The sequence below is a fragment of the Acromyrmex echinatior genome, chromosome 8, assembly GCF_024713525.1.
Source record: "Acromyrmex echinatior isolate Ae372 chromosome 8, ASM2471352v2, whole genome shotgun sequence".
Taxonomy (NCBI): Eukaryota; Metazoa; Arthropoda; class Insecta; order Hymenoptera; family Formicidae; genus Acromyrmex; species Acromyrmex echinatior.
This window is the reverse complement of record NC_141859.1, coordinates 9,839,907-9,862,044: the sequence shown is the minus strand read 5'-3', so window position 1 is coordinate 9,862,044 and position 22,138 is coordinate 9,839,907. Positions and strand designations below refer to the sequence as shown.

At 33.6% G+C, this 22,138-nt stretch overlaps 3 protein-coding genes across 9 annotated transcripts; 2 read left to right on the top strand and 1 right to left on the bottom strand.

Moving 5' to 3' along the window:
• The first annotated feature begins 111 nt into the window (after nt 1–111).
• On the top strand, nt 112–5,425 carry LOC105149115 (uncharacterized). Of its 3 annotated transcripts, none has more exons than XR_015546026.1 (9): nt 112–603; nt 755–1,956; nt 2,241–2,343; nt 3,552–3,730; nt 3,811–4,148; nt 4,313–4,637; nt 4,891–4,975; nt 5,046–5,189; nt 5,278–5,425. XR_015546026.1 is itself a non-coding variant. In XM_011061315.2 (9 exons), the coding sequence occupies exons 1-9, from the start codon at nt 383–385 to the stop codon at nt 5,302–5,304; spliced, it is 2,607 nt and encodes an 868-aa protein (XP_011059617.1). In that variant the 5' UTR covers nt 113–382; the 3' UTR covers nt 5,305–5,425. The 3 variants fall into 3 exon arrangements, 2 of the variants coding, with proteins under 2 accessions (XP_011059617.1, XP_011059616.1); XM_011061315.2 differs by having other exon boundaries at nt 113–603; nt 3,814–4,148; nt 5,060–5,189; XM_011061314.2 differs by having other exon boundaries at nt 113–603; nt 5,060–5,189.
• On the bottom strand, nt 5,227–13,792 carry LOC105149116 (uncharacterized). Of its 4 annotated transcripts, XM_011061319.2 has the most exons (7): nt 13,453–13,576; nt 9,938–9,993; nt 9,750–9,865; nt 9,071–9,640; nt 7,316–7,570; nt 7,072–7,236; nt 5,227–6,938 (listed from the first exon to the last, which is right to left on the bottom strand). In XM_011061319.2, the coding sequence occupies exons 4-7, from the start codon at nt 9,455–9,457 to the stop codon at nt 6,525–6,527; spliced, it is 1,221 nt and encodes a 406-aa protein (XP_011059621.1). In that variant the 5' UTR covers nt 9,458–9,640; nt 9,750–9,865; nt 9,938–9,993; nt 13,453–13,576; the 3' UTR covers nt 5,227–6,524. The 4 variants fall into 4 exon arrangements, with proteins under 4 accessions (XP_011059621.1, XP_011059620.1, XP_011059622.1 ...); XM_011061318.2 differs by lacking the exon at nt 9,938–9,993 and having other exon boundaries at nt 13,453–13,590; XM_011061320.2 differs by lacking the exons at nt 9,750–9,865; nt 9,938–9,993 and having other exon boundaries at nt 13,453–13,575.
• Nucleotides 13,793–14,367: 575 nt separating this feature from the next.
• On the top strand, nt 14,368–22,101 carry LOC105149117 (uncharacterized). 2 transcript variants are annotated; one of them, XM_087409016.1, is made up of 11 exons: nt 14,368–14,761; nt 16,305–16,923; nt 18,092–18,363; nt 18,711–19,240; nt 19,381–19,643; nt 19,868–20,144; nt 20,454–20,585; nt 20,820–21,007; nt 21,166–21,309; nt 21,458–21,582; nt 21,740–22,101. In XM_087409016.1, the coding sequence occupies exons 2-11, from the start codon at nt 16,760–16,762 to the stop codon at nt 21,844–21,846; spliced, it is 2,202 nt and encodes a 733-aa protein (XP_087265142.1). In that variant the 5' UTR covers nt 14,368–14,761; nt 16,305–16,759; the 3' UTR covers nt 21,847–22,101. The 2 variants fall into 2 exon arrangements, with proteins under 2 accessions (XP_087265142.1, XP_087265141.1); XM_087409015.1 differs by having other exon boundaries at nt 14,368–15,418.
• The last annotated feature ends 37 nt before the right edge of the window (nt 22,102–22,138 follow it).

The following is a 22,138-nucleotide window of genomic DNA, read 5'->3' as shown; positions in this document are numbered from 1 at the left end:
TGCACGCGTGTTTTAATTGGTTACATATATTTACTATAGATAGACTTCACCGACTTCACCGAATATAAACGGTTATAATTGGCAACAATTGGCATTGAAATATCTACTATATAAGCACTGCTGTCTCAATTCGGTTTCAGTCAGTTTCAGTTGGCAGACATTACACAAGTAAAAATATATATGGCCGACATGTCGACATTGCTCGATGAAATCAGATGAAATATGAAACTCCACTGTATGTGGTCGGACGTAAATCTTTTGTATTAGTCATTGTACGATCCTGAGATAAAAAATTCAAGATACATAGATTGATTTTTAATCATCCGTCCGTAAAATCTCATAGAGTCGCTCGTAGAATCGAGTGGCTAAACTGCTGACAAAAATGGCGTATCGTGGTGTAAAGGGTTCTGATCCGTTTGTATCAAAAACTTCACGAAATGAACGTTTCGCGCAGATGTCAAAACAAGAGCAGATCATCCAACAAAAAAAGATGGAAATCCAAGCAAAACTGCAAGAACAGAAAGCGAAAGAAGCCGTGGAATGCATGAAGAAGTCTAACTCGTCAACTTCCACTACAGCAACTAGTAAGAGCACTGCGCCCAAGTAAGTAAAGTAAATCTCTTATGTATCGTGTTGTTGTCATGTCAACTCAGCCTTTCGGACGAAATTATGTTATAGTTTATGTTATAATTTACGCGTTTGTCATATTTATATTGAAAATGTCAATAGTAAAAGTCATTGTTTATCTCTGTAGGGAGGATGATGAAAAGCCTACTATGAATGTGTTTGCCAATGACGGCAGTTTTCTTGATCAATTTAAAAAAATTGCCAATAAAACAACTAGCAAACAAGAACAGGATAAAGAAGATAAAAGAAAAGATGAGAGAAATTATGAAGCTGTTAGAGAGAGAGACAGAGAAAGAAAGCGCAGCATTGAAAAGAGTAGAGATTGGGACAGCAGACGCGATCGCCGAAGAAACGATACACGATGGGGAAGAAGTTCAGATAGGAAACACAGTTCGTCGTCGAGTCCGTCGCCTACCAGGCGAAGATCACCACCTAGTCCAGAGGCGCGGCATAACTATAATCAATCACAAAATGGACAACGCACACAATTTCAGAATCAGCAATTCCCAATTCAAAATAATAACCACGTCTCTTCCATCCCGTCCCTCATGTCTCAACCAGTGCAGATGCAAATGACAAATATACCGCCTCCGAATATAAGGAACTTGACACCAAGTATTCCATCTGTGCATATGCAAAGGATACCAATGTCAAAAAATTTTAGCAATAATTACACTAACATAAATGAGCATTCTAATAATGTGAGAATGCAAATCGCATCACCACATATTATACGTCCTCCACCTCCTCCTCCTATTCAGAGCATTCCACCAAATACAAATGTTCCACCACCAAATATGCAAATGTCTCAAGCTATACCAATGCCCAATTTGTCCTCGCCATCAAACGCACAACAGCATATTATACAGAATCCACAACAATGCAGCGTACCACCGCCAGCGTGCAATGCTAATTTACAACCTCCGAATATTCCTCCGCCTAACATACCACCTCCGAACATTTTGCCACCAATGTCTCAAATGCCACCGACCATGATGCCTATTACAGGCTCGCAAACCATTGTAGTAACGGTACCAAACGTAGCTAATGTTCCACCTCCAAATGTGATAACATCTATGATAATGTCAGCACCTCCGCCAGTGCATACCGTCCCATCAACAATCAATTCGGTTCCACCACCAAACTTGAACATCCCTCCGCCAAACATCCCACCACCTAATGTTATTCCTAATGCAGCACCATCGCGTGGTCTCATATCCAGCGGCTATGCTCTTTCCAATCAGGTACCTATTTCGGTGGGCCCTCCTAACGTACAAATACCACCACCTGTCAGACCACCGGCTAATCTACAAAATTCCGAACAACAAGGTATGATATTACAGTTAGGAAATACGTTTCTTTTGTGTCGCACAATTGTATAATGTTATCTTTAAGCACTAGACACATTGTTTCCTCTTGTACAATTTTAATAATATTGTGGGAAACTAGGAAGATAAATTGTTATAAGATATAAAAAATAATAAAATAGAAATAATATGTACAATATTCTTTATATTGTACATATACACACACATACATACACACACACATACACATATATAGACAAATATTTGAAACATTATTATACAAAGTAGCTGACAAAGGATTCTAAGTGTGTTTAGTAGAGGCTGAGCAGCTGGCACGAATCGTGGCTGACTGTGGGGATGAGATAGAACAAGAAGTACGAGAGAAGAATGCCCAAGATCCTAAATTATGGTAACTACTGTCCTCACTGGTCCTCGTTTTGTATTTCCATTTCCCTGATCCTTGTTTGTAATATAATTAATACTTTTATAATATCTAGGACGATAATATTTTATTTTGTATTATAGGACATTGTACAAATCTCTATCACATAGTTCTTGACATCTTAGTAACATGAAAAATTGAATGTACAATTTTGTTGAATGTCCGCTTAATGTGAATTCTTGCAAGTGTGCTTGCATTCTTAAATATCAATTGTATCGCAAAAAAATTGCTAATTACATAAATTTTCCTACATGTTTATTATATTTTTATGAAGCAAACTATTTTTTCGTTTGACAAAATTGTTAATAATGAATGTATTCTCACATTGAACATATTTTTTCTTACAATCACAATAATCATATATATTTGATAACCCATAATTCTTTTAGCATAAAAAAAAATTGTAGACTTTACTATTTCTCTTGTAGACTTTAAAATGTTCTATTACTAATATAATTATTTTTTACATGAAAGAAATTAAGAATTTATATGAGATTATAGAAAATGTTACAAAAGATATGGTATATGAAAAAACTTGAGGCAAAATACGCAATTATCTTCTAAATGAATGATTTTCTGTATACATTTTGCTGCAAAGTTTACTGTGTTGTATTCTTTTATTGTTTAGTTTTAAACATGTTTATTCTCAAAATTCAAGTTTTTGTTGTTTTTAATGTGTTAAAAAAATATATTTAACTAATAAGAAAATATTCCATTTAGATATATTTATAAAACATTTTTATATTTAATGAATATTCCAATATCTAAACCTATTCAATATATGCTAAGAATAATCACTAATATGATCTATGCTTTACATTCTAAGATTTTATGTGGATTTCAATATTAATTAAAGACAAAAAAGATATCTATTATTTCAAAATTTCATTTTACAATTTTCAAGTTATAATCGTATCTTTTGAAGCATAACTGTATATTCTTTTAAACTTACGCTATTTCTTATTTTTGGTGTTTATATGTTGCGTATATTTTCAAATGCTAAATATATACTATGTATAATATCAATGCCTCCAATTTCCTCAATCCAAATAATATTTTAAACTTTTCTTCTGCTACTTTTTACTTTTTATTGACGTTATATTTTTTCTATGAAAGTATTGTATCTATAGGAATACATATTACTAGACAGCGTTTTAAGTATCATTTTAATCAAGGTTTCTGCACCAAAAGCAAAGTGCAGCGTATCTGCAGTACAGGGGATTGGTTTCAAAATTACGTGCGGAGAAGCCAGATAAGGATAAGAAGAACAGTGGTGCAGAACTTTATTGTCCTGAAGAAGCTCTTAGTGACAATGACGAGGATAAATCTCAGAAATCTCATTCAACTTTACATGGTGAATAACTACACGTATACATATTCAATGACATTTAGCACAAGTTTTATAAATACATATTTTATATATGCTACTGTTAGCAGATCAGTTAAAGGACGATAATAAAGAAGAACGGAAAAGAAGAAAACGTAGTCGCTGGGGCGATCCAGACAATAAGGTTCTTGTTACAGAAACAAATGTACCTTCTGGTAATAGATCAGGTGTACTTCCACAACCTGGCATAGCTATACCGGGACAAATTGGACAGCCTGCAGTCATAATACCTTCTCCATCAAAGAGACAACATGTTAAATCAAAAAATCCAATGCTTACCAAGATTTCACGTAATGATCCTGCACTTATCCATTATGCGAGACAGACATTTGGCACACTCGATTTAAGCGAAGAACAATGGAAAAAGGCAGAGGATCATTATAAGGTAGATTATTGTTGCATCAATTATAAAAGATATTTAAGACACACAAAGTATATTAAAATTTATTCTCTTTATCTGATTATATATGTACATAAAAATATATAAAAGTGAAGTTTAAGGATTAATTATAATTTTATGCACAAAAAGATATAAATAATTTTTTTTAGATAAATCTTTTATACCAAAATCTCTTAAGAAAAAGAGAAGAAGTGAAACGTTTGGAAGCACAAGGGAAACATAAATATGAGTATGATAGCGACGAAGAAACAGAAGGAGGAACTTGGGAACACAAATTGAGGTCTGCTGAAATGGAAGCGACACAGATGTGGGCCGAGGAATTAACTGCGCAAGCGGAAGGCAAACATCATATTGGCGATTTTCTGCCACCGGATGAATTAAAAAAATTTATGGAGCAATATAATGCTGTAAAGCAAGGCAAAGAACCCGATTTGAGCGACTATAAAGAATATAAATTAAAGGAAGATAATATAGGTAGGTTCCAAAAAAATTTTTTCTTGTTTTTTCTCTATCAATATTATATTTATACAATAAGTACAGTGATTAAACTTATGTAACAAATAAATGGTTAAATTTGGTTATATTCTATTGAGAATTCTATTTACTATTTATTAAATTGACAAATATATTTCAAGTCAAATGCTAACAAAAATAATTTTGGAATTTTTTAAAAATTATTTCAATTGATTATTTCAATTGAATTTCATAAGTTTTTTTTACTTTACAGGATTTCAGATGTTACAAAAATTGGGATGGAGTGAAGGACAAGGGTTGGGCAGTGAGGGTAGCGGTCGTATTGAACCAATTAACAAGTAATGTCTTTTACATTATTTTCTTTACGTCGAATATGTTTGTCTAGTATTTTCAAGTTGTTATAATCAGAGAGTCGTTTCTAGAGCGACAAACAGACTTGATAGTGCTGGTCTAGGATCTGAAAGACCAGATGGAGTATCTAGAGATGATGATGAATTTGATGCATATAGAAAAAGGATGATGCTCGCGTATAGATTTAGGCCTAATCCATTAGTAAGTATCGCGATTTTTACAATAAAAAATAAAAATGTAAGTAAAAATATCCAACAGTTTATTTTAATTATTACATTTTCTTTTTCAGAATAATCCAAGAAGACCTTATTACTAAGAGCTAAAATACATTGTCACTAAACTAGTATTCCTTTTATTACTGAACAATGTAGTAGATGCCTTTATTTTGTATATTTGAAATTGTATATTTCATTTTAAAATATATCTCTTATACACAATTTCCATCTTTCTGAGTAAAATTATTTATAAAAATTAGTATAAATATTAGTATTGAAGTTTGAATACATTCAAACAATGAAAAAATATATATGAGCAAAAATTTTATTTTGTTCGCTATTTGTACATACTATTTGTACATTCTTTGTACTATTTGTACACTCTTTCTATTTTTTGTACTTTAATGTAAAAGAACATCGCTAAACTGCATTATCTTTCGGCAAATTCTTTGTGAATGAAATAACAATTTTTGCAGAAAAAAATTATTTAAAATATTTTTTTATAAATATCTCTTATAAAGATTTTAAATAAATTTTTATTTATTAAAAATCACTGCAATATCTATGTTTGATATTTTAAGTAGCATATCAGAAATGTCAAAAAAAGTTAGATATTAGATGTTTGAATAAATTTTCCTCATTTTCTAAGAGACGTCACGAGTACTACGGCGACACGAGTACTAATAGAATTCTTCTAGTGGTAATTGTTTGAGAGTACTATACATAAGCTTTCATATTTATATATATGACATTTGATGGGCGTGTAAACAACATTTTTGTCATTGCATTGAAAACGGCTTTTGTGTCAACAAAACAGCATTTACAGGAAGTTTTACTGCATTGTTTTATTAAGAAAACTGTAGCTGAAAGTTATCGTTTGCTTGTGGAGATACATAGGAAGCATGCTCCATCCGAAAGAGTTTCAACGCTTTAGAAGTGATGATTTCGATAAAAATAAAGAACGTGAAGATGCACCGAAAAATTGAAAGATGAATTGGGAGCATTATTTGATGAAAATATCCATATCAAATGCTGAAAGAATTAGAGGCATTAAATGTTGATTAATCAACTGTTAGCAAACGTTTAAAAACAAAATTTCACAAAAAAACCGGCGTAAATTTATTCAAACACTCAATATATACATAATTTTCATATTTACGTAATAAGTTATTATTAATGAAATTCCTCTAACCTAATAAAATAAAATAGGTTTGTACTTGTAGTAGTACAGCTACACTGATTTCTAAGTTTAATACATAATATTTTACTTTTCACTCTAAGATTTTCCTTTGGCATTCGCAATATTAATGAAAGTATTACTTTATATATAATTTCTATCGACGAGATCTTTAAAAGTACCTATTAACATATTTCTATAAAAGCTATCATTTTCTATTCTTTCTTGAAGTATATCACTGTCATATGTATTTTTTATTTCTGCATCATTACTGGTAAATATATGTATAGTATAAGTAGCCATTCCCGCTGCGTATTTTCCAAATTTAGTAAGATGTTCAGATAATACTTTGTAAGGAAAAAGGATATCAGGATCATAACCGGCTCTTTCGATACATCTGGATAGTGTTTCGTAATATTCGTGTATTACTTGGTCGAAATATTCATTTCGTGTTTCTTGCGTGCAGCAGCAGAAAAGTATATAAAGTAGATCTAAGACAGGAGATGCGTAACGACATAGCTGAAGATCTATAAAACGCAAGTCATACGGATTGTTCTCCTAAAATGAAATGATGTATAAGATGTCGTGTATTTATATATATATATATATATATATATATATATATGTATATTAACTTAAATCTTAAGCTGCTATATCATCAAGGAAGAAGAATCCAATTGTGTGTACATACTTTGTCGTATTTGAAGAGCATGTTGTTGGTCCAAGAGTCACCATGATTTACAACGGTGTATGGCTCAGCAGCTTTTCCATCAACTGCATCGAACATATTTTGCAGCATATTTTCTACGAATCGTTGGTACCTTTCGGAATAATGTTTATCTTCATTCGCTAAAGCCTAGTACGTGATACCAAAAAGAAAAAAAAATTAAATTCGATGAATATCGATGATCTTTAAAGATCAAAATGTGAAGTACCTTGAGAACGAGTTCAGTGAGTATTTTTGAATAATCCTTTTCTTTGTTATTGATATTATCAACTAATCGTTTATTAAACAAGTGTTCTTTCATCTTTAATTTCTCGAAACTCGTTGGGTCCGTAACACGCGTAATGAAGCTGTATGCGTGAAATTCACCTAAGCATCGTAACGCCAAGCTGAGATGAGGATAATCCAAAATTTTTGACTTGGCCATTACGAAACCTTGAGGCGCTAGATTTTCTAACATCAGTATCTATGGTAAATTATGTCCATTATCCAAATGTTTATCTCTTTATCACTTTAGAGTAATCTTTAGAAAAGGTACAAATCTAATCTCGGTAGTCGCGCTACATGAGGAATACGTGAAAGTTTATCATGTTAAGATAGCTGAGGATGATAATCACATAATGTTGTCGAGTCATCTTACGAGTGGACATTCATAGTTGTTTATATTGATGAATAAGATTCGAGTGCCTTGATCTTTACGTGCGTATACATGATACAAATAAATTCCTTACCAAAAAAACAGCATCAAATTGCAATGCAAATGAATTACAAAATAGTTTTTTTTCTCTGGGGTCTTATCGTTAAGTATATATGTATATAAATCAAGATATCTTATTAGATGAAGTATTGAAGTTACATATTGTGCAAGATGAGATAAGATAAGGATATCTATTGAAAGATAATTATATTTTAATTTATATTTTTTCCACCATGCCCAGTACTTCCATTAAAATGTCAGGGATATATTACGTGTGGAAGTTACGTATCAAAGAATCAAGTCTTTATAAAGAAGTGTACGTACTTTCGCGAGCCATCTAATTATCCGACACTTTACTTTATACTCCTACCGCATGCCTAACATTGATTACATCGGCTTTTACTGCTAAATATAAAGGGGAAAAGACTTCAAAAATTGCGGAAGATATAACATTATTTATACCGTTACGATTTGTTGGCCGTTTTCTTATATAAATAGTTGTAGCTTTCGAACAAATAATAATCGGAGGGTTGCGATTTAAAGGGAAACGCTTCCCGAGACGCTTCGATGAACGTCATGAATTAATTAAATTCCAAAATTAATAATTTCATTTCCGATAAAATCGAGCCGCGCCAAAATATGAGAGATTCTTTCGCATTAACGCTTAAATGCAGATTGGCCATTAGCGAAAATATTGCGTAATGCAAAGGTTAACCGGACCTTATGTCTTACTTGATAATCTTAAACCAGTTTATTATGCCCGGCGCGTGTATATGCGTGTCCGTGTATCCATGTGTCATTATAAATCGACATTTCACTTCGCGACATGATGTCTGCGTTTTATTACATGTATAAATCTTGCGGGGCCAATTTAGCAACGCATCGTGAAATGCATTGTCTTGAGAGCGACGTGCAAAGAATAGGAGTCAAGCAGCTTTACAGCCGATCGAAATAAAAGATAATATCACAAGTAAACAATGAAATAGCGTTTGAAATTTTACATACGCGCAATACAATATCGTTTTTAATTAAATTATGCAAAGTATTTAACTTCCTTAAAGACTTGATTGTCGAACGTTATATATATATATATCTTTCTTACGGCCTTCTTATATCCTTCTTACATTATGTATGTACGTGGCTATTTCGCGCAAGAAAAGAGATTATGTAAAGGCGCCGTGGAATTTACATATATGCATGATACTTGGCTATGTATGTAGTATTATTACTTCATTGGCTCACGTTTAGAAGTGGTAAACCGCAAATTACCTCTTTTCCGGATTCATCGCTCACGTTGTATAAAATAGGGAAGCGATCGATAATCCCACCGCGGTCCTTCAAAGTCTCTTTGAAAATGGGCAATACTTCGTTATAGAAGAACATCTCGCGTTGAAACATATTTGTGACGTTACTGCTAGATAGAATTTCGCTGGTATCCAAAGTTCGCGTAGTTTTGAGAATAAGCTGAATTTTCTTGTCCTCGCCATCTTCAGCGGTGCCCTCGATCGTGACGCGGCAGACGAGGCTAACGTAATTATCGCCTTTATTGGTACCCTCGGTTATGTAAAATTTTGGGGCCAATAACTTGATGCTTTTTGCGTATGTACGCAAGTAATCGTACAATCGCTCGTCTGACACAATTTTCTCATCTGCCATTTTTTTTTTCCTTTCCTGTCTGTTGATGTCTTTATCTCACGGAATCGCGCGGGCGGATGTTGCTTATGTTTGTTCCTCACGACAGAGTCAGTAGTACTCTAAGCTTTATTTGTTAAATTGTCGAGATATCGGAATCGAATTGTCTTGTACGCACTGCTTACCTCGATGATAAGAGAACGATTACTGGAATGATCGTTGAAAAGCATCGCTTATATCATTTCCGTGTTATCGCGTTTTTAATTTGTAAATCGTTATTGAGCAAGTTATGAAGATTATGAAATGTTATTTTTACCTAATTCATCGCTGAAAGGAGTTCCATGTATATGCAGCTCTGTGTCATTTTTCACAATCTTAATCTTCTTCCTCTCTCTTCCTTTTTATATTGATTTTAAGTAAATGATTCAATGTCTATGATGAAATTATAAATTATATATTCTTGACGTGTACTCATACATTAAATATTATATATAGGTTGTTCACCTTTAACTTTACTTCGAATGAAAGGCGCCCAGAGGATTATGGTTCGTCGCTTACATCTGTTATTTTTACACCAAACGTGCAACAGAGAAAAGAAGGAAAAGAGAGGAGTGTGAGGCGTGGCGAGATACTGACCACCATTTCTCCAATTAAAGTGCCTTTACCCGTTTCAGTTGAGAAACGGTATTTCCTACGGTAGTCTACTTTAATCTATTTTATATATATATATATATATATATATATACACACGGATATAGTTTCTCAAATAGCTATTTTAGAAGAAATATCTTTATCCGTTGAAAAAAATATACGACAAAATATTACAAAAAATATATAATACAATTCTGTAATCGCTTCTACTTATTTACTCATTTATGTACAACTGCAAATTGTTCGTAAAGTCCATTTGTTATCGGGATAGATATCTATCTTAAACGATCTAAACAATGTTGCAAACACTTCGATCCGCTCACTTTACTGGATAAAAACGCGCGGCAATTTTATACCTGCAGTAGAATAAGAAGAGAAATTCTTAAGAAAGAAATCTTCGATTTAAATAAACAGAAAGTAGGCGAGGAGAATCCCGCGTTTCTTATCAAAAGTATGAAAAACGATGACGATTGACATGAATGAACGTCGTAGTTTTAACCGGTTCGGAGAGGAACAATTGATAGCTTATCTCGTCGTGTTGGTCAAGATCTTTACGTTTCAGTGCGGCAGCACTTGTATACGGTGTGACCCTATACAATTTACGAACCTACCAACTTATATTAGCTGCTTACGTAATCGCGACTTTCATACGTTGTACTTTCGTTTTCGAAAGTATGATATAATCGTTTAGATAGAGGAATCCGATGGAACAAAAAAAAAAAAAAAGAAAAGAAAATTATCACGTCGGTGCATTTCTCGCGGAAGCGTCCGGAAAACTTCCACGGTTAGCGGGAAGTTGGTAGAATAATTGTGGAAAATACGGCTTATCGAGACTCTCTTCGGAATTCTGGGAGCGTATTGTTATTAATGAGATGGCGTATTGCCCCATTTAATTTTTTTCCTCGACAGGTATGCGAGGTCAATTCTCGCGAGAATATTCCTCATTCCTCGTTTATTCTTTATTACAACGAATTCTATTTGCCTCTTTTTTCCTTTCTCCTCCAGTATCCATTTGCACACGGGATCTTTAATGATCTTATCAGTATTTTGATTGTGTGCGAACTGGTGAGATAAATTTAAATCTAAAAATAGTAAAATACAATCTGACTTCTATGATAGAAGCTTTGAAAGTAAAAACTCGTTGTTAAAGCCTCAAATAGAACAACAAGTCATTATGATATCAAAATGATGTCGAATGATGACTCCAATTAATGACTCTAAATTTATGGGATATATGTTTATATTATTAAAAGTCATTTTTAATCATTTCCGATTCATTTTAATATCATTTTGGCGTTATCGTGACTTGTTGTTCTGATAAAGAAAAAACGGGCAATTAAAAATTAATACGTGATAATTGATGCAATTATCTTATAAACATATATTTCAATCGTATATCTTAAATAATAATAATTCTTGATAAATCATTTCCGATTTATTTTAATGTCATTTTGACGTTATCGTGATTTGTTGTTCTGCTTGGGAATCTATTATCCCATAACTGTGCACAATAATATAAAATAAATTAAATTAAGGTGACAAAATGGATAAAATTACACTAAATTTCTTGTAAGAACATAACGAAGATCATTTGCAATGTCAATACATGTAAATGAGAGTCACGTATGTAAATGAGCGTTAAGAAATAAATATTATAAGAATGAAAACAACATTGCCAGAGGAATAGAATTGAAAAACAAAGTAAACACTTGAGTATAGTTATAACAATCAAAAGAATTAAAATTTATTTATTATGTTCGTATAAGGATGGTGCAAGAACTCTGTGTCTGATTTCAAATTTAAACTATTGTCTTGCAATTTGATATTGAGCCTTTCGGCACACTAACTTTTTACTCAGATATCTCTTATTATTTAGAATTTTGGGGTTCATCCAAATTCATGGTCTAATTGTAATCTATGTTCGAAAATGACAGACAAGTTATCGCTTCTTTTATTAATGTATTTTTATGTTCATTGATTCTAGTCTTTAACTTAAAACTCGTCTGTCCCACGTAAGAAGCATTACAATTTTTACAATTAATCTAAACCGCATTTTTTTCATGAGGAAGAACGTCTTTTTGTGCTTTGATGACTCCGTTAAGTTTATTTAAACTGAAAAAGGACAATTTGACGTTCAGATTTTTAATGATGCTCTTAAATTTGTCATAAATGCAAAAATGAAATAGTAAGTCACGAAGTTGTTTTATCGTCATTGTTAGGTTTGTCTGTTTGTTTTAGCGTTTTACGTTTCAAAGGAGACCTTAATCGAAAATTGATCGTGTCAAAAATAAAATTAATAAGGTAATTGTTGTCCAAGAATGTCTTAACAATAAAATTAAAATTATCCCTATGTTATTTTAGATGAAATAATAAAAAAGTTCGGTCCACCATGTTCATAAGAACACTTCTCTTTTGTGAAAGCGGACTCTTTTGGGAAAGAGTTAAAATTTCATGTTGCCGGCGAAGAGTTAAATGAAAAGTATAACAGAGCCGAGGTCATCTCCATTCGTACACACTTTTTCGACTTCGCGCGAACAACATTATTATTAACTTTTAAGCATTGTTCGCATAAATATCGCTATTGAAAAAAAAAAGGTAGATAATATCGCGATATCCCTACAATTTACTCGTTTCTCAGCATCGTTTCGTTGCATTACTAAGCCTCGCGACATGTCTGATGTTTGTTCCGCATACGATGCGATATTATGACTTATATCTCTTCCCCTCCCGTTGTCTTCGTTTGCAAGATGACACTTCAAACCTCGTGATCGCAGCAAGAGTCTGTTTGTCGGTCGAATCGGTCCATCATCGGCCGTTGACACGATCAGCGGATGCGATTACGAGGTTCGAGATATCCTCTCGGATCGCAATTCGCGAGCGGATCTCTTTCTGGGGAAGCTGGAAGAGGGGGAGATCCGTTTTTTCCATCGATCCCGATTGCTCAACGATCGAGAGGCACATAATAATCACGGAGATTGTATCATAGTGGGTCGGGATATTTCAAGGCGATATACAACCATTCTCCGACAAGTCGCGCCGACTCGCGCCGATTCGGCCTTACTCCAGTATTCTTGATAAGTAATAAACGTACGAACGAGACTTCGCCCGCAGCTAAGTTAAGTTCCCGACGCTCGCCGTCGCTCGTTCCTTCGTTTCTCCGCAAAGCCGCAAATAAACGGCGCGAATAAACCGCGATCGGATCGATCGTTAGCGAGAGACAATCGACGCTCATACGCCTTTACTTCTCTAGTGATAATTTCCTTTTCTTTTTCGAATTTGCTTTTTCTTTACTCGCGGTCTCCCCGTCGACTTTATCCCCCATAGTTTAATTCGCCTGATTCACTTGAACGAGTAATTTAATTCTCTACCTCTCTATTCTTTCCACTTTCCCTCGTTGTCTTCACCTTGTAGCACGATCCTCGGAATTCCGATACATTCGACGTGCATTGTCGATTACAGCGCACTGCGCGCGGAATTACGTTCGCAAGCATACTATCAATCATAAAAATATTCACGTGATTTTTCATTTCACGTCAGACTAGCCTCGACTAGTCATCATCATGTGAGTCGAGATCATAGACCATTTATATTATCGCCATAAGTGACGTAATAATGCAAGCAGGACAGTGTGTACTTGAAATCATAAACGTATTGCCTTTACACGCCTACATTTTATGTTCGAGTTATTGAAATAAATTTCATGATAATTTACAGATTGACGGAGGAAGATTAGAGACAGTTAATTCTTGTATAACGTAATATCGCAGATCATACTGATTGAAGAAACGTGGTATTTTTGGAAAAATTTTATTTGAAGTTTATACGCCTTCGATTTTAATTTTTTATAAAAGACAAAGATAGATTAAGATATGAAAAAGTAGGTTATCTGGTGAGTCAATCATTTATATTTAACATTCGCTTAAGCGAAAACAGAAATTGGAGCAAATTGAAGGTTGACAAAAGAGCGTAAAGAAAACATTTAATAGAAGACATTTAATTAATAACGTTTCCTTTACATTTCGTTGTTTCAATTTTCGTCTCCTAGAAACTTCGTTTATTCATTTGTCATTCTTTCTTTCTTCACACGTGAAACTTCTCTAATCTTTATTTTCGCTAGGATGTCGTTGAATTTTCAAAAACACCACAAACCGAAAATCTTCTCATGCTTCTTGATTTTTTTTTTCATTTTCTGCATGCTAGTATGCTACAGAATGATTTCATTGTCATCTGATTTATGTTTTAAAAACAAAAAGCGTCACGACGATGAAGGAACCCAGATACGTTTAATTTTCGTGTAATATGAAATTTTAATAATATTACATCAATTATAATTTCCCACTCAACATCGTAAACGTAATATACACATGTACATAATTATACACAGTTACATTGTTCAAGAGGAAGTTTATAACATGTAATGTTATCTATAAGTTTGTATTCTGTGGGAGTTGTTAATTAAAACCTCTCACTCTCAACAATATAACTGTAATGTAACATGTAACAATTATGTAACAAGTAACAATTATATTGTTAGGTGGAAAATTATGTTATTGTTAGTTGACTGAGTGTTTGCTGAGAAGTTTTGGAAAGTCATTTTCATGTCTTTAACACACGTCTTTAATTTTGATCTTTGCAGGAAGTAATATATTATGTAGAAATACAGACTATATAATTCAGGTGAGTAAGTTTCGCAGAAATTCAGCGTTGAATTTTTAAAAGTACGGCAAACCGAAAGACCGCAGATTTCTCGTTCTTCTCGATCTCTGCATTGCGGAACGATCTCGTATTGGCGTTCGCTCCGTAAAGGGTTCTGAGAACAAAGCGTTACGATAATCGCAGCGAGAAGAGATTCGAAGCGGGCGAAGTATGCGCGGGTGTGTGTGTGTGTGTGTGTGTGTGTGTATTTCCTGAATGAAAATCCATAACCGGATGGCGACGCAATGCGGTCCCCTTTCATTCCGGCCAGCACTCTCGGTTTCGTTTTCTGCAAAGGTTCCCGGTCGCAACTCGGTGCTCACGGTCTATGCGGTAGCTTAGTGTTACGGTAAGGGAAAGGTACGGTTCTCCAGGGTTCTCCGCGGGGTCTTACACCCCACCCTTTCACCGCGTTCACCGCCACCTGTGCAGGTCGACCGAGACTGGAGAATGGAACCAGGACCGCCGCGCTGGTTCTCCAAGTTGAAAAGGAATGGTAGTGAGAGTCCAGCGAGAACCAGCGAGTACCAGCGGTAGCGGGGGAGGAAAGGGTTTCACGAGCGGCTGTCGCGACTGTCGAGTGCGCTCGCTCGCCGTACGTTCGCGTGCGCGCGAGCGCGCGGCCACTTTAATGTGAAAGTAAGTCTTACGGTTGACCGAAAACTGCGTGCCCGTCGTGCTCTCGTCGGCTATCCGCGACCGACGTGCCATGCCGTAGCGTGTTGTTCCGTCCGATCCGTGCGATGTACATACCTGTACGGCTCCAATTGATCGGTTCTACGGCCGTAGTCGATACGCTGTAAAAAAAAAAAAGAGGAAAAAAAATAAAGAAAGGGAAGATCCGCTCTAATCGCTTTCCTAATTAATTACCGTATCGACGCGTTAGTTGACTCATCCACGGCACACGCAATATTTCAATCACGACTCCTCAACTTTCTATACACTTTGCCTGACGTTGTTTCGTCGTAATCAATCCCGATCGTCAGCTATCCTTCAAGTCGCGCCAGTTTTTGAAGGATTCTAGTTAGAGCAATACATTAACAGTAAAACTGCAAGAAGGAGGGAAAAAAAAAGGGGAGAAAGGAGTAAAAAAGGAAAAAGTGAGAGATACATAAAATTTCATGAAAGATCGTCGTTTTTCAAAAAAACAGTGATAAGAATTGGCTGCCTAAGTCTACAACGTTTAGTGAAGTGAAGCTATCTCGATTAAATTCGGCATCTTTCCTCATGCAATAACGCAAAGTTTATATGGCATTTTCTTTTATTAATTTCTTGCCTTAAAAAAAAAGTGCAAGTGCGCGTGAATTATTAAAACTATCTTTCCGTCCCAAGTCTAAGAACTCTTCTGTTAAAAATAATAAGACAAGTAGTGATTGTGCAACGCGGAAAATCGTATTCGGATATATAATAATAATAATAATAATAATAATAATTTATTTTCCTATTTTTTGAGTGAAAATCGCTCGCGATACGTTGACGCCTTTTTAAAAGATATATCTTACGTTTATTCCATGTATTCGTCAAGTTGCTTACGGATCCGTACAGAAAAGTTTGAGGGATTTAGCATAAATCAGATTTCTTGTATGTATTTATAATGTATGGACGAGAGTTCATCGTATAAATGAATCTTAATTACGGCTTCATTTATATCCGCGCGACACTATGTGATAAATCAAAGTGTACGTGCGACAAGTGAACGTGGACCTGAAGTTAAATGTATATTCACGCATGTGACGAGGCTAAACAAAACGGAAGGAAGGAAGGAAGGAAGGAAGGAAAGTCGAAAGCGTACACGGATTCGCGCATATTCGTCCGTTTTTTTCATCGGACTCCTCAATAAACCGACTTAATTGTAAATTGAATGAATTTCCCGTTTATGTACCTGTCTACTGTAACTATGTGCTCACGTCTTCAAACGTAACCGCGTCGATCATAGCCCGAGGCTTTTTGAAACTTACGGTTCAGCAGGACATTGTAATTATGAAACAAACGGTGCTCGTTATCACTTGCGTTTTGGGCTTTGTCTTAGCGGGAAGTCCTCGATTACCTCGAACATCCGCTGATCAGCGTGGAACGCGTAGTGCAAGCCATAATAATACCGGCGCAACGCTACAGCCGTCCTCACGCAATTTGCAACGAAATAGGTGAGAATGTAGAGAAGATGTAGAGAAGATTATTGCATCCTAATTTTCCTTCTCTTTCTATTTTTTTTTTTTTTAGTCAAACGAGAACATCTCGATTTTGTGCGACGGATAGAGTGCAAAATGAACCATAATAACAGATCTTATAAACGGGAGAACTGAACAGTTAACCGCTCGTTACGTAAACCAGTCGATCATACTCCCAAAGCTTGCCAATATTTCGCTTACGAAACTTTCCATTTAGTTTGCGAATGTATTCATAACCGTGCATCACGCGATGTTGTAGCTTCACTTTAATGACACTAAATGTGATGTATCTTCAGTAGAGTCATTACAAACGTTTCACGGTACTATAATGAGTCTTTTTCATTTAATGTAATGACGATTGGAACAATTGAGTAATTTTTCAAATGACAAATTTATATTGCCGTTATTAATCAAAGTACCAATAATAAACTCATTAATGAAAATTTATATATATATATATATATATACTGGGTGTAACTGAAATAACGCCTGCTAATCATACAATGCTATTCCTAATAAAAAACTAAGTTGAAAAGTATCTATCATTTTGCAATTTTCGCAACAGTTAACGAGATATTAATTTCCAAATATTGCCGAATAAACGGATAAAATCGATGTACAAGACAATTTTAAGATATCTTTTCGTGTTCTTATTCTTCGTGAAATATTTTAAAGATTTTTTCTTAAAGAACTCTTAAAGATATCTTAAAGCTGTATTATACGTCAATTTTATATATTTTGCTCATTGGGTAATTAAAAAAAAAATATTGCTAAAATTGCAGAATGGTAGAGGACTTTTCGTCTCAGTTTTTTATTAGGAATAGCATTATATGATTAGGCATTATTTCAGTTACACCCATACAAATAATAATAATCAGGAAAAGATATTTTATTAAAAATACATATATGTATATAATAAATATTAATAAATATATATCATAAAGAGAGAGAAAGACAGACAGAGAGAGAGAGAGAGAGAGAGAGAGAGAGAGAGAGAGAGACATTTGAACGATTTATTTTATTATTGGAGAGTATTATTGGAGATCTATGTGATAGACATACAGTTGTATATATATATATATATTCTGATATTAACAATGATGTGTAACAATTAGACGAAGACAATAAATATTATCTGTTGTAGAGAGCAATATCTTTTCAACGTCTTTGAAGTAATAGTATCAACTTTGGAGTCCAAGTTACAGCGAATCGAGAATTTAGATAAGGCAGTGGAGCATTTGATGAGAAGAGTAGAGGCTTTAGATTCACGTGTAAACGATAACATTGACAAAACGGATGCCGTCATTACTAAACTTAGGACGTTAGATTTGAAGCTTTTCAATGCGTATCCTAGCATACCCGTGGAAGTTGCAACGAGAATTACCGAAAGTAAGAGCGGAAGTCATACAGAAGATAGTAAGTATGTGATACATATCTTCACGGAGTTTATACTTTATATCTGGTTGTTTAATCGGTCTCGATTTCTTTTTTCGCTTATGACACGTAAAAAGAAAAAAATGGTATCAGGCTGTTTTAAAATATTTATTAAGAAATATATATATATATATATATATATATATCTTAATATATATGTGTGTAAGGGAAATGAATCAAGTTTCTTATTAAAAAAATAAAGCAAAATAAAAAATAAGCTTCTTATTTAGAAATAGAACATATTTCACTTTTATTATTTGGTGCAAATAAATTGAAGATAACGTAATTGAAATTAAATTGTATTGCAATGTTTAACTAAAATGTTACAGTTCCATTGATACGTGTGATCCATCATGATCAAAACGATCAAGCGCCAGAAACTCTCGGCGAAAAATTGGTTTCTCTGGATCAGAAAGTTTCCGATATCGATCATAAGCTTGTCAATCTTAAGAATCAGCTCGACAACAATTTTTTACAAAATGATGATATAAATGCCGAGGCGAGTGAAAAGAAGCCCGTTAGTATGAGCGTCATCGAGATCACCAAGGCTATGAGTAACGAAGTGATGAACCATATGACGCTTGAGATTGAGAATCTTAAGCAAGCGACAGGTAATATGGATCGAAAGCTTCAATTCCATATGAATTTAGTGTCGGATAATCTCGGAGCGGTATACAATATGATTAGTGACGTGCACGAAGCTATTGTTGAGAAAAATAATGAGAACAGTCGGCATAATCGCCTTAATTTAACAACAACCGAAGCCCCGACGAAACAAAGTAAGATCGATCGTCTTACGGAACAAATGTATCCGATGCTTACCGTTTCTGAAAAAATGGATCAAGTTTGGAATGTAGTGGTGAGTTTTAATTAAATATGAAATTAACAAAAGCATTTTATTTTTCGGGAGTGCATTAATGTTGTTAGAGAACTGATATTACAATCAATTTGCGCATAATAACATAAAAAATAACATAATATTAATTTGAATAATATTAGATGGGAACCAAAAGTTCAGTGGACGACTTGCTGCCAAAATCCGACGAATTACTTACTCAGACTCAAAGGCAAGAGAGAGCGATTAATGAAATTCACGCTGATCTAAGATCAAAAACAAATAAAATTATCGAAAACCTTGAAGGCGTTGAAAGTCGCCTGAGGAAACAAGAGGATGATGTAGCCACTCTCGCTCAACGTCCGATTGCGGCTGAATTGTTATTAGATCCAACGATCGATCGGCTCGTTGAATATGATCCAAGCAGGTAAACATTCTTTACATTAGATAATTTACAAAATGGTTATCGAGAATTACATAATAACTATCATATTTGCAACAGCGTTCGATTTACTTAAGAAATAGTGACGATTGCACAATATTTATCCTTCAACGAAATCTTTTCTCCAATTCGAAGTATTTTTCATAATACTGAAGAAATAAATCTAATAAGTCAAACACGAAATAAAGTCTTATATTATTTATTCCAAGATACGTCAGCGTAGCCGAAGATTTTGTAACGGAGATGCCTACATCTACGCTACCCACTGCCTCACCGTCCTTATCAACTACAACATCGATATCATCCGTCGCTTCACCTTCGAATAATCCTACTTATAGTTCCACGACACCTATGACTACATCTTCGAGTACCGCGAGACCAAATAGCAGAAATCGAGGAGTGATATTTCCAAGTGTTAAAAATAAACCGAGTTTAGCAAATTCTACTTTCACAAGTGACATATTAATTAATTATAAGGATGTCAAGGTATTTTAATATTTTGTGTAGTTTTCTTTATTTACAAAGTATAATCACGTCTTGAACAATATAAAGCGTGTCATAGTAAAAAAGTTCATAGCAAAAAAAAGATTTATAAAAAATTATTGCCGAGAATGTATTGTTTAAAATATTTTTTTATTTTAATATATTATTTTAATATATTTTTTATTTTTATTTGATTCTTATCAGACTTTGCGAGACTTATTTTAGAGAGCAAAAGAAAAAGATTTTGATAATATCTATAATATGTAACGACTTTTAATTTTTTTTATTATCGTCTGAATTTTGTAATTTCAGGGTTATTCTTGCGTAGATTTATTAAACGGAGGAATGAGAGACAGTGGGGTATACTATCTACAAATACGCGGTACGACATATTGGTTCCTTAAAGTTTATTGTGAACAGGAAGTGGCTGATGGTGGCTGGACGGTGAGTTTATTATCGATATTAAATATATACGGTTTAAATGATAATAAAATGATGATAATAAAATAGAAATTATTAAATTTCATCAAAAAATGAAGTAAAAAAAATTAAAGACGATCACAAACTTCTATATAGAGAAGACATATAATATGATCGATTAATTAATATGAGCACATTTACATACGTGTCTTAAATATTTGTTGTAAATCGATTTACAATAAATTTTCATTTTTAAAGGTTATTCAACGAAGAGATGATTTTGGAGAACCAAGAGAGAATTTTAATAGAGATTGGGCAGATTATAAAAATGGATTTGGAGATCCCGCTAAAGAATTTTGGCTAGGCAATGAAAACATATATATGTTAACAAATAATGAAGATTACATGCTCAGAGTTGAACTTGAGGACTTCGAAGGTAACAAAAGGTATATGCCTAAACTGTAGATTGATTATAGCAGCTTTTTTTACTATTGTTAAAGGGTACTAATAATGTACATGTAGCTTTACAGTTTCCACATTGGAAATAGATTGCGCAGATATAAATTAAAATCGATCGAATATAATTATAATTTCATTTTATTAGGTATGCGCAATATTCGCATTTTAAGATTTATTCAGAGGGAGAGTATTATAAATTGGAGATAGATGGGTATGAAGGAAATGCCGGAGATTCATTGAACGATCCTTGGTACGGATCAAATAATAGTCCATTTTCTACGTACAACAGGTAAGATATATACATCTTATATAATAAATAATACAGAACATTATATGATATAAATAAAATATATCCTCTTACATTATCGTAATTAAACGTAAAATCATATATATGCCATAAGAACTTATTGGATTTAAAGATATATTTATGCTTTTAGGGATAATGACAGATCATCCTTGAATTGTGCTTCAATGCTCAAGGGTGGTTGGTGGTGGAAGTCTTGCGGACGTGGTTTAAATGGACTTTATATAAATGATCCACAAGATGTTACTGCACGACAAGGTATGTTTATTAGTCGCTAATACAAATAAGATTAAAATTAAGGTAAATTTCAATCTTCTAATTAATAAAATAAATATTGTAAATTATGAAAAAATTAATAATTAAAATTAAATTCTCAATCTATATACACAAATAAAAATTTGCTGTTATACTAAAGGTATCGTATGGTTCCGTTGGAGAGGTTGGGATTATACTCTAAAACGTGCATTGATGATGATTAAACCAAAAGGACTAGCAACAACGACAACAACAACAACAGTATAAACATTGGAATTAAAAGTTTGAAACGTTAACTTTGAAATTTCTTACGCGATTAAATAACAACCTTGCACATAGTATTTAAATTATGTATTGCAAACGCATAAACACGCTGTAATATAAATTTTAAAGCACCGTTTTTAATTATTTTTCGTCCACTAAGTATATCCATGTTAAATTTAAAAATATTGCAACTCAAATTTTCTTTGTATTTGACATAGTAAAATAATATTGCTCAATAAAAATTACTTTTTAATCAGATCTCGTATCAATTTATGTTATTTTAAATACAAAATAT

Bases quoted from the DNA above. Each gene is read 5' to 3' on its own strand.
- LOC105149117 (XM_087409016.1), top strand. From the start codon at position 16,760: ATGAAACAAACGGTGCTCGTTATCACTTGCGTTTTGGGCTTTGTCTTA. The intron at 20,145-20,453 runs GTATTTTAATAT...TTGTAATTTCAG, and splicing joins TTAATTATAAGGATGTCAAG to GGTTATTCTTGCGTAGATTT. The intron at 21,310-21,457 runs GTAAGATATATA...TTATGCTTTTAG, and splicing joins CCATTTTCTACGTACAACAG to GGATAATGACAGATCATCCT.
- LOC105149116 (XM_011061318.2), bottom strand. From the start codon at position 9,457: ATGGCAGATGAGAAAATTGTGTCAGACGAGCGATTGTACGATTACTTG. The intron at 7,571-9,070 runs GTAATTTGCGGT...AATTTACCATAG, and splicing joins GCGATGAATCCGGAAAAGAG to ATACTGATGTTAGAAAATCT. The intron at 7,237-7,315 runs GTACTTCACATT...ATCACGTACTAG, and splicing joins TCACTGAACTCGTTCTCAAG to GCTTTAGCGAATGAAGATAA.
- LOC105149115 (XM_011061314.2), top strand. From the start codon at position 383: ATGGCGTATCGTGGTGTAAAGGGTTCTGATCCGTTTGTATCAAAAACT. The intron at 1,957-2,240 runs GTATGATATTAC...AAGGATTCTAAG, and splicing joins ACAAAATTCCGAACAACAAG to TGTGTTTAGTAGAGGCTGAG. The intron at 2,344-3,551 runs GTAACTACTGTC...ATTTTAATCAAG, and splicing joins GCCCAAGATCCTAAATTATG to GTTTCTGCACCAAAAGCAAA.